This window comes from Octopus sinensis, linkage group LG24, assembly GCF_006345805.1.
Source record: "Octopus sinensis linkage group LG24, ASM634580v1, whole genome shotgun sequence".
Classification (NCBI taxonomy): domain Eukaryota; kingdom Metazoa; phylum Mollusca; class Cephalopoda; order Octopoda; family Octopodidae; genus Octopus; species Octopus sinensis.
Window position 1 is genome coordinate 12,754,764 of NC_043020.1, and position 12,614 is coordinate 12,767,377.

At 41.8% G+C, this 12,614-nt stretch overlaps 1 protein-coding gene across 3 annotated transcripts in view; it reads left to right on the forward strand.

Moving 5' to 3' along the window:
- LOC115223940 (rho guanine nucleotide exchange factor 3-like) overlaps positions 1 to 12,614 on the forward strand; it is a 99,303-nt gene that overhangs the window by 45,111 nt on the left and 41,578 nt on the right. The window contains exon 1 of one of the 3 annotated variants that reach the window (XM_036512877.1): positions 8,630 to 8,766. The exons of the other annotated variants lie outside the window; for them this stretch is intronic. Coding sequence (XP_036368770.1) covers positions 8,728 to 8,766 — 39 coding nt within the window. The 5' untranslated portion in view covers positions 8,630 to 8,727. Of the gene's footprint in view, positions 1 to 8,629; positions 8,767 to 12,614 lie in introns of those variants that run through there. 3 annotated transcript variants of the gene reach the window in all.

Below are 12,614 nucleotides of genomic sequence, written 5' to 3' on the forward strand. Positions count from 1 at the left end.
GGTCTCTTTTGCCGAACCGCTAAGTGACGGGGATGTAAACACACCAGCATCGGTTATCAAGCAATGCTAGGGGGGACAAACACAGACACACAAACACATACACACACATACATATATACATACATATACGACAGGCTTCTTTCAGTTTCCGTCTACCAAATCCACTCACAAGGCATTGGTTGGCCCGGGGCTATAGCAGAAGACACTTGCCCAAGATGCCATGCAGTGGGACTGAACCCGGAACCATGTGGTTGGTTAGCAAGCTACTTACCACACAGCCACTCCTGCGCCTTGATTGTGTTTGATTAGGTGCAGGCTAGAGTTACTTCCCAAACATGTGGTTTGAGTTCAGTTCCACTGCTAAGCACCTTTGGGCAAATGTCTTCTAATATAAACCTGGGCTGACCAAAGTCTTGTGAGTGGATTTCATAGACATGAATTGAAAGGATGTGTGTCCTTTTGTGTGCGCATACCCTTGTGTGTCCCCTTGTCTTGACATCATTTGAAGATTGTAAGCGAGCATCACTGTCATACAAGCAATGTCATCATCATCATCATCATCGTTTAGCGTCCGCTTTCCATGCTGGCATGGGTTGGACGGTTCAACTGGGGTCTGGGAAGCCAGAAGGCTGCACCAGGCCCAGTCTGATCTGGCAATGTTTCTACGGCTGGATGCCCTTTCCTAATGCCAACCACTCCATAAGTGTAGTAGATTTGTTTCAAATCTATTGTGAGGCAGATGAAGGTTGGCAACAAGAAGGGCATCCAGCAGTGGAAAATTTACTTTAGCCCTTTTGTTACCAACCTGCTGAAGCCAACTCTGGCTCTGCAGTACAATGTCTTGTTTTTATAAGTTTTGAATTAAAATCTTCCACCAAACCTTAGTCACAATTTATGTTCCTAACACAAGCTGAATGATAACTAAGTTATTTTACTAAATTCTTTGTTATATTTAAAGTAATTGAAAGAAACACAGAGCATCTCTAAATAAATACAGTAACAAAAGGGTTAATGAATTCTGGCTGACCCATGCTGGCATGGAAAATTAGACATTAAAACAATGGTGATGATGTACATAAATATGTTGTCTCTGTATAAATGTATATCTCTTTACTCTTTTACTTGTTTCAGTCATTTGACTGCGGCCATGCTGGAGCACCGCCTTTAGTCGAGCAAATTGACCCTGGGACTTATTCTTTGTAAGCCCAGTACTTATTCTATTGGTCTCTTTTGCCGAACCGCTAAGTAACGGGGACATAAACACACCAGCATCGGTTGTCAAGCATTGCTAGGGGGACAAACACAGACACACAAACACACACATATATATATATACATATATACGACATATATACGATTTGGTAGACAGAAACTGAAAGAAGCCCGTCATATATATGTATATATATATATAACGGGAAGCTTTATGAAAATAGACAAAAGACGAAGGCAGGTGGAAAACAAACGAACAATTGTATTAGTATGGCGCTCAGGAAATATAAATAAAACAAGTCTTTAACGTTTCGAGCCTACGCTCTTCAACAGAAAGATACACAGAGAGAAAAAAAACACAGAAAGAAGGAGAGAAAAAAAATGCGTGCAGTAGCTAACGAATCAACATGGCGATCTGATTTCGGCCAGAGGTCAAAGATCAAACATGGGACGCGAGAGCGAAATAAGGGGAGATAATAGGGTTGATAATATGGTTGAAGGACCAGCTAATAGTGCGTAGGAGGGGGTCTGGATGTGTGTATGTATAGGGTTGGTGTATGTATTAGTATGTATAAGGGTGTGTGTGTGTGTGTGTGTGTGTGTGTGTGTGTATGTGGACGTATATATATATATATATGTGTGTGTGTGTATATGTTTGCGTGTCTGTGTTTGCCCCCCCCCCCAACATCGCTTGACAACCGATGCTGGTGTGTTTACGTCCCCGTCACTTAGCGGTTCGGTAAAAGGAGCCCGATAGAATAAGTACTAGGCTTACAATGAATAAGTCCTGGGGTTGATTTGCTCGACAAAAGGCGGTGCTCCAGCATGGCCGCAGTCAAATGACTGCAACAAGTAAGAGTAAAAGAGAGAGGAGAAGAAGAATACAGTGTATGAGTGAGAAAATGGGAGAGGCAGGAAAATGGAATAAGAAAATGTTTCGATCAGGCTGTGGCCATGCTGGGGCACCACCTCGAGGAATCTTAGTTGAACAAATCAACACCAGGACTTTTTTTTTTGTAAAGCCTAATACTTATTCTATTGGTCACTTTTGGTGAATTGCTAAGTTAAGGGGGTGTAAACACACCAACACCAATTGTCAAGCAATGGTTGGGGAAGAGACACAGATACATACACGCGCACACATGTATACGATGGGCTTCTTTCAGTTTCCATCTACCAAATCCACTCATAAGGCGTTATATAATATATTTATGTATCTGTGTGTATTATTTCCTTATTGCCCACAAGGGGCTAATCACAGAGGGGACAAACAAGGACAGACAAAGGGATTAAGTCTATTATATCAATCCCAGTGTGTAACTGGTACTTAATTTATCGACCCTGAAAGGATGAAAGGCAAAGTCGACCTTGGCAGAATTTGAACTCAGAACGTACCAGCAGATGAAATACCTATTTCTTTACTACCCACAAGGGGCTAAACACAGAGGGGACAAACAAGGACAGACAAAGGGATTAAGTATATTATATCAATCCCAGTGTGTAACTGGTACTTAATTTATCGACCCTGAAAGGATGAAAGGCAAAGTCGACCTTGGCAGAATTTGAACTCAGAACGTACCGGCAGATGAAATACCACTAAGCATTTCGCCCAACGTGCTAACATTTCTGCCATCTCACCCCCTTAAATCTGTGTGTGTTTCTGTGTTTGCTTTCCCCCACTGTTTGACAACTGGTATTAGTGTTTATACTAATACTTATTAGTGTTTATATTTCGTCTGCCATTACGCTGTGAGTTCAAATTCCGCCGAGGTTGACTTTGCCTTTCATCCTTTCGGGGTCGATAAATTAAGTGCCAGTTACGCACTGGGGTCGATGTAATCGACTTAATACCTATGTCTGTCCTTGTTTGTCCCCTCTGTGTTTAGCCCCTTGTGGGTAATAAAGGAATAGGTATTAGTGTTTATATCCCTATAAATTAACGGTTCTGCAAAAGAGGCCGATAGAATAAGTACTAGGCTTGAAAGAAGAATCAATCCTGGGGTCAGTTCGTTCAATTAAATCCCCTTCAAGGTGGTGCCCCTGCATGGCCACAATCAAATAACTGAAACAAGTAAAAGCTAATTGCTGAAAGATGACTAGTAAACCCTGTCGTTTTTGACAGGTACTGCACTAGTTGTTTACTGTTGTATTTAGTGGAATGTCATCATCATCATCATCACCACTACCATCATAATCACCACCATCATACCATCATGTCTGTCTTCTCAGAAACTTGTTTCTACCTCTTCACATTGCCTCCTCTTGCATTCGTGTGTGTATATGTCTGTGTATATATTTTATTGATTATTGTTATATAGAGCTGTTCTCTTGCCAACTGTTATATTGGTTGACACTATGTCTAAATTGCAAAAGGTCTTTAGTTTAAATTTGAAAAAAAAAAAAGAAAATTTTGTATTTTTTCCCCCCCATTTCTACCAAACTGTCTGTTAGTCTTTGATGCTTTGCAATAAAACAACAAAAGTGATCAAAGAGAATTCTGTTAACATTCGTCGTAATATCAATAGCTATTTCAATCTCTCATCTCTCGCTATTGATCTGCCATCGATTTATATGAACAACCAGCAATCTTACTATATGTCACACTGCTCGACTTTCACAGAACATTCGAAGAAAGATTTATCTCCCCCTTAAATTATAGATCGCCTGCATTGGCACTAGGCCACACATTAAAAGAGCAGTGGCCGATGTTCTTTGAATCATTGTCCCAGCACATCACCACTACCATCAATATGTGACTATTACCTATTTTAATGATTCTAGCAAACATACGTGTAGGTGTGTGTGTATATCATTATTATTATCATCATGATCATCGTTTAACATCCGTTTTCCATGCTAGCATGGGTTGGACGGTTCGACCAGGGTCTGGGAAGCCAGGAGGCTGCACCAGACTCCAGTCTGATCTGGCAGTGTTTCCACAGCTGGATGCCCTTCCTAACGCCAACCACTCCGTAAGTGTAGTGGGTGCTTTTAACATGCCACCGGCACAGGTGCCAGGGGAGGCTGGCAACGGCCACGATCGGTTGGTGCTTTTTATGTGCCACCGACACAGTGGCTGTGAGAAGTTTGCTTCCCGACTACATAATTCTGGGTTCAGTCCCATTATATGGCACCTTGAGTAAGTGCCTTCTACTATACCCTCAGGCCAACCAAAGCCTTGTGAGTGGATTTGGTAGACGGAAACTGAAAGAAGCTGATCATATATAGATATACGCTGCAATGGGTAAATTGTCACCATTTTATATCTTCAATTTTGTGCATGGGCAGTGTTTGCTTTTGGCTTTGTTGACTACACCATATAGTAGGGTCAGGTGAGCATCATCTGTGAGAGAAACAGCACCATGACGCAATTCTAGCAGAAATTTGGAAACATGCTGTACTGCTTGGCATTCACACCGGAAGCTCCAGTGCGAACATTTCAGAGTGTTTGGGTGTTAATCTGAGGACAGTACAGAGGATTCGGAAAGAATTGGATGAGTCTAATGGTCACCACTTAGTGTATTGGGTACTTTCATGCAGCATCAGCGCGGGTGCTTTTTATGTGGGACCAGCACCCATGAGCCTGCAAGATTAGGATCACTCAGCTGAAGCGGGATGCAGGGGATATTATTATTATTATTATTATGAAGATGGTGAGCTGACAGAATAGTTGGCGGCATTTCGTCTGTCTTTATGTTCTGAGTTCAAATTCCACCGAGGTCGACTTGGCTGTTCATCCTTTTGGGGTCGATGAAATAAATACTGCTAGAGTGCTGGGGCCAATTTCAAGCCTCGTACCTATAGAAGAAATGATTATTATTTATAATAGTTTGATTTGGTTCCATGTGTCTAAAAGTTCCGTGGGCTTCTAGGAGAAAGCCATCTCTTTCGGCCTTTGATTATTGGAACTAGAAGCTCACAAAACTTTAAGTTGCGTGGGGCAGAATCAGACTGTTTTAAATAATACTGTGTGTAGCTCCTAAATGTGTCAAATGTCTTTTCTTTCATGTGTGTGTATTTTTATATATATATGTGTGTATTTATATATATCTATTTACACATACATAGGCGCAGGAGTGGCTGTGTGGTAAGTAGCTTGCTAACAAACTACATGGTTCCGGGTTCAGTCCCACTGCGTGGCATCTTGGGCAAGTGTCTTCTGCTATAGCCTCAGGCCAACCAAAGCCTTGTGAGAGGATTTGGTAGATGGAAACTGAAAGAAGCCTGTCGTATATATGTGTGTATATATATATATATATATATATATATATATATATATATATGTATATGTTTGTGTATATGTTTGTGTGTCTGTGTTTGTCCCTCTAGCATTGCTTGACAACCGATGCTGGTGTGTTTACGTCCCCGTCACTTAGCAGTTTGGCAAAAGAGACCGATAGAGTAAATACTAAGCTTACAAAGAATAAGTCCTGGGGTTGATTTGCTCGACTAAAGGCGGTGCCCCAGCATGGCCACAGTCAAATGACTGGAACAAGTAAAAGAGTAAAAAAGAGTATACACACACACATGTGGCCATGTGGTAAGAAGCTTGCTTCCCAACCACATGGTTCTGGGTTCAGTCCCACTGCAATGCACCTTGGGCAAGTGTCTTCTACTATAGCCTCGGACCGGCCAAAGCCTTGTGAGTGGATTTGGTAGACGGAAACTGAAAAGAAGCCTGTCGTATGTGTGTGTCTGTGTTTGTCCCTCCACCATTGGCTTGACAGCTGATAGAATAAGTACTAGGTTTATAAGCCCTGGGGTCGATTTGCTCAACTAAAGGCGGTGCTCCAGCATGGCCGCAGTCAAATGGCTGAAACAAATAAAAGAATATATATATATATATACACACACACACGTACATACATTTTCTTGTCCTCTTCCTTCATCTTGTTCTTATTTATTTTTCACTGTTTTCATTGATTTTGTTTTTCTTTTTATTTTTCCTTCCTCACTTATTCTCCTTCATCTCTCAACTAATCTCCTTCCTTCGCCTTTTTCCCCCCTCCTCATCGCTGTTTCCTCCCTTGCTTCCTTTCCTGCTTGTGCTCTCCCTCTCCTGATTTTACTCTCCATCTCCCCTTACTCTCCTATCTCAACACTTCCTACTCTCCTTTTCCTTCCTTACACCCTCTTATTGCCCCCTTCCTCTCCCACCCAACAGCTCTCACTTCTTTCTTTCTTTGTTTCCACTTGCTCTTCTCTCTTCCTCTCTTCCGTTGCTGTATATAAAATTGAATCAATCTCTACAGTAGGTGTATATATTTTTAAACATTCAATACACACTAGAATCATTTTGATGTTGTTATTTTGAGTCCCAACTTAGTCCTCGGTGGCTAACAGCATTCCAACCATGGCCATTCCATCTTATTTTCAGACATAGTAACAGTTCTGACCACATTATCTGATGTGGTGTTTTTCCATTTATTTATGAAGATAATAGGAAGACATTTTTTTTAACTGCTATGTCTAGCCTGCTGAACAAACCACGTAGCTGCTTCCCCGTCTGTCTGTCTGTCTGTCTGTCTGTCTGTCTCTGTCTCATCAGTGGAGCTATTCCATAAAGATCAGTGTTTGTTTGTTTGTTGTTGTTTTAGTTGGGGGTGGGGCGGGGGTAGTAGCTGTTGCACTGTTGGAACAGAAACGGGGGTGGGTGGGGTGGGGTGGGGAGAAATGATAAAGAAAGAAGGGAAGAAAGAAAGAAAGAAAGATGGCAAGCTATGGGTGTGCGATGGAGGAAGGACGGTGGGGGGGATGGTTGGTGGTGGTGGTCTGGTTTGGAGTGCTGCGAGTGTGACGCTCTGAGTCATCTAGTGATGAATGTGCGCGCGCACACACACACACACACACACACTCACTCTCTCTCTCTCTCTCTCTCTCGCTCGTTCGCTTGCTTGCTCTCCACTCTTTCAATGCACCATCGTTTCGGGGAAACGGGGGATGTGGTTGGCTGTTTTTCTAGCTGACTGATTTGGAAACTCAGCACATGGTGGTGGGCGGTGGGTGGGTGTTTGTGGCCATAGAGGTAGTAAAGTAAACTCTCGCTATCCTCCTCCTCCTCCCCTTCCTCTCCTCTCTCTTTCTCTCTCCTCTTATTTTTGTCTTTCAAGAATGGAATGAGTAGTGAGGGGGCGGTGGGGGGGGCGACAGACTTTGCAGCTTGTCAATTTGCTTGGTTTCCTTTCTTCACTTGCTCAGCTACACACGCACACACACACACACACACAGAGGTGTACACACATACTTACACATGCACGCATACACATATACACACACACATTCAAACACATGTTCATACGTACACACATATACTTACACACAGACGTACACACACACACACAGGCGTACACACACACACCTACACACACTTACACACAGACGTACACACACACACACACACACACACCTACACACACTTACACACAGACGTACACGTACACACACACACACACACATGTACACATGCACGCATATAGATACACACACACACACATTCAAACATGTACATACGTACACATACTTACACACGCACACACACCTACACAGACACACACACACACACACACATGTACACACGATGCACATTTGGTTTACAACTTTTACGCTGTGATTGGTGGTACCCTTACTTCCCTTCTTCCTTCCTGCTTTCCTTCCTCTTCCACCTTCCTCTCCTTTCATCGTCCCACCCACCTACCCGCCTACCCGCATCGTCCTCCAAATTCTCTCTCTCACCTCATCAGATTCGACTGAGCTTGCGAAATTTTTCATACTTATTGCTGTTCTTGCTACTGTTACAACTGCTACTACTACTACTACTACTACTACTACTGCTGCTGCTGCTACTACTACTACCACACCACCACACCACCACTACTACCACTACTACTACCACCACCACTATTGTCACTACTACTACTACTATCACCACCACCACTATTGTCATTACTACTACTACTACTACTACTCTACCACTACTACTACCACTACTATCACTACTACTACTACATTAATTACTTTAAGATATGAGCCAACAAGTGAGGGCCTCCCACCCAATCCCCACTCTCCGTGGCCACTTATCTAGTTAGAGATAGCAGCTAAATCTCCCTCATTATTGTATTAAGTAAAGAAAAGGGGACAGGGTGGGAGGGAGGGAGTGGGCAGGCACAGGCTAGCTAACGTAGCTGTTGTGTAAACCCTTAAAAATAAAAAAAAAATAAAAAAAAAGGGACTGGATGTCAATGACTGTTGTGCACTGGATCATGACGGGGTTTTGCTGCTTGGTCAAAGGTGATCAGGAAAGGACTACTACTACTGCTATTACTACTACTACTACTACTACTATGTGCTTGTGTGTCTGTGTTGTTCTCGGTTCCTTTTCTGTTCAATAAAGCCGTCCCCTTTCCTCTGGTGTAGTTGTGCACTCGGTGCGGATATCGAGAGATTCATTCGCTCGCGAGCCTCCTCCGCAGTCGCCGGTGCTGTACTGCTCCGTACCAGTCACAAGTCTTCATCGCAGTGATGATATTTGCAGGACAGCTTCTTTGCGAAGTAGAACAGGTCATTATACAAACGTTCCCCTTAAATATTTTTTTTTTGTGCTGTTGTTGTTGTTTCCTTGGGGTTTACACGCCTCTACTCTTTCTTTCTTTCTTCTTTCTTTCTTATATACTTTTCCGTAGTATAAATAGTACAAACGCATACTCATACATGCATTCATTTCACTTGCACATTATCACATGCATATTTATCCATTTGTCTATCCGTCTACCCATCGATCTATCCATCTACCCATTGATCTATCCGTTTACCTATCTATCTATTTATCTGTCTACCCATCTATCTATCCGTCTATCTATCTACCTATCTCTCTATCCATCTCTCTCTCTATCTATCTATCTATCTATCTATCCCTCTATCTCTCTATCCGCCTACTGATCTATCTATCCATCTATCCATCTATCTATCTATCTGTCTATCCATCTATCTATCCGTCTAACCATCTATCTATCCGTCTATCCATCTATCTATCTATCTGTCTATCCATTTATTTATCCGTCTAACCATCTATCTATCTGTCTATCCATTTATTTATCCGTCTAACCATCTATCTATCCGTCTATCCATCTATCTATCTATCTGTCTATCCATCTATTTATCCGTCTAACCATCTATCTATCTATCTGTCTATCCATTTATCTATCTATCCATCTAACCATCTATCTATCAGTCTATCCATCTATCTATCTATCTGTCTATCCATTTATCTATCTATCCATCTAACCATCTATCTATCAGTCTGTCTAACCATCTATCTGTCTAACCATCTATCTATCTATCCATCTACCCATCTCTCTGTATCTCTTTCTTTCTCTCTTTCTCTTTCTTTCCCTTTATCTCTGCATCTCTTTCTTTCTACCTCTCTCTCTCTTTCTCTATCTCTTTCTATCTTTCTCTCCCTTTCTATCTATCTATCTATCTCTATCTCATTTCTTTACTGCCCACAAGGGACTACACACAGAAGGGACAAACAAGGACAGACAAAAGGATTAAGTCAAATATATCGACCCCAGTGTGTAACTGGTACTTATTTAATCGATCCCGAAAGGATGAAAGGCAAAGTTGACCTTGGTGGAATTTGAACTCAGAACATAATGGCAGACGAAATACTGATAAGCATTTCGCCCGGTGTGCTAACATTTCTGCTAGTTCCCCACCTTTCTATCTATCTCTTTCTCTATCTCTCTCTCTATATCCCACTTTTTCTATATCCCTCTTTTTTGATCTCCCTCTTTCTCTATATATCACTCTATCTCCTTATCTACCTATCTATCCATCCGTCTGTCCGTCCATCCATCTATCTACCTACCTATCTCTCCATCTGCCAGTCTATCTACCTACTTATCTGTCTATCTATCTATCTGTCTATCTATCTGTCTATCTATCTGTCTGTCTATCTATCTACCTATCTATCTACCTATTTATCTGTCTATCTATCTATCTATCTGTCTATCCATTTATCTATCTATCCATCTAACCATCTATCTATCAGTCTATCCATCTATCTATCTATCTGTCTATCCATTTATCTATCTATCCATCTAACCATCTATCTATCAGTCTGTCTAACCATCTATCTGTCTAACCATCTATCTATCTATCCATCTACCCATCTCTCTGTATCTCTTTCTTTCTCTCTTTCTCTTTCTTCCCTTTATCTCTGCATCTCTTTCTTTCTACCTCTCTCTCTCTTTCTCTATCTCTTTCTATCTTCTCTCCCTTTCTATCTATCTATCTATCTCTATCTCATTTCTTTACTGCCCACAAGGGACTACACACAGAAGGGACAAACAAGGACAGACAAAAGGATTAAGTCAAATATATCGACCCCAGTGTGTAACTGGTACTTATTTAATCGATCCCGAAAGGATGAAAGGCAAAGTTGACCTTGGTGGAATTTGAACTCAGAACATAATGGCAGACGAAATACTGATAAGCATTTCGCCCGGTGTGCTAACATTTCTGCTAGTTCCCCACCTTTCTATCTATCTCTTTCTCTATCTCTCTCTCTATATCCCACTTTTTCTATATCCCTCTTTTTTGATCTCCCTCTTTCTCTATATATCACTCTATCTCCTTATCTACCTATCTATCCATCCGTCTGTCCGTCCATCCATCTATCTACCTACCTATCTCTCCATCTGCCAGTCTATCTACCTACTTATCTGTCTATCTATCTATCTGTCTATCTATCTGTCTATCTATCTGTCTGTCTATCTATCTACCTATCTATCTACCTATTTATCTGTCTATCTATCTATCTATCTGTCTATCCATCTGTCTATCTCTCTGTCTATCCGTCTGTCTGTCTATCCGTCTGTCTGTCTATCCATCTGTCTGTCCGTCTATCTGTCTGTCTGTCTGTCTGTCTGTCTATCTGTCTGTCTATCCGTATGTCTATCCGTCTGTCCATCTGTCCGTCCGTCCGTCCGTCCGTCCATCTGTCCATCCATCCATCTACCTATCTCTCCCTACTTAACCATCCATCTATCTCCCTATCTCCATCCATCCATCTGCTCAGCTACATTTCCATCTACCTACCTACCTACCAATCTACCTATCTACCTATTTACCTACCTACCAATCCACTTACATACTAAGCTACCTACCTACCTATCCATCCATCCATCCATCCATCTATCTGTCCATCAGTCTATCTATCCACCAATCTATCTATTTGTCCTTTCATCCATCTAGTTATCATCTATCTATCTATCTATCCATCCATCCATATTATCAATCTATCTACTCATTCATCAATCTGACTGTCTGTTTCATTCATCCATATCTATCTCCTTTCCTTAAGCCATCTGTCCATCAGTCTCTGTCTGATCGTCAGTCTGTCTGTCTGTCTATCCGTCAATCTGTCTGTCTATCTGTCAATCTGTCTGTCTATCCATCAGTGTGTCTGTCTATCCGCCTGTCTCTCCGTCTATCTCTCCCTGTTTGTCTCTCTATCTCAATTTATATCTCTGTCTGTCTGTCCCTCTCTCTGGATGTCTATCTAGTTTCCCAACTCATTAAATATACATACATGTGCATGTGTGTGTATACATATATGTACGTAGAGAAATATGCAAATCGTCATTTAACTCCCATATCCACCATCATGACCCACCCTCCTAATAGAGCCCCATATGTGCTTCCCTATGCCTCACACTCCACAGCTCCTACACCTTGCCCATTCCTTCTGCCCTGTTTCTCCTTCCTGAGCCACTCCAACTCCTGCTCATCACTCACTATATTGACCTCTACCTTCACCTATTTACTTTCATCTCAGACCCCTATGGAAACAGCCATGCACACTGTGACCCACCTCTGTTTTTATCTTTCCTTATGTTCACCTTGCTCCTTGAGGGTTTGCTCTAAAACCCCATCCAGTGTTGGCTCAAAGATAAAATTTGTTGGGGTGTTGCTTCAGAAAATTTTTAACCATTGTTTTAGTATTGTGTAAAATTCAACAGACATATAAAAAGAACGTTTATTCATAAACTTGGTCGGTTGCGTTTTCGCCACTGTCGGGTAGTGTGTTGAATTTGTTCACTGAACACCGCTCCGAATTCCCCCTTGTTTTTCAAAAATCCTCCCTAAATCACAAAACAAGGGGGAATATATTCCCTGTTTTTGAAATCCTTGCAGTAATACTGAAGCTGGAAGCAGGATAATAATCTAATTCTATACTTTATCACATTCAAGAATATAAACAGTTTTAAGCACAACATGCACAGTGAAAAAGAAGCCCTACCTTTCACAAGCACTGCATGAACAAGTGTTCTCTCTCCCTAGTGTGAAGCTTCCTATCTCAGGCATGTGAGCATGCACACAACAGCGAAACACCGTGTCACTGG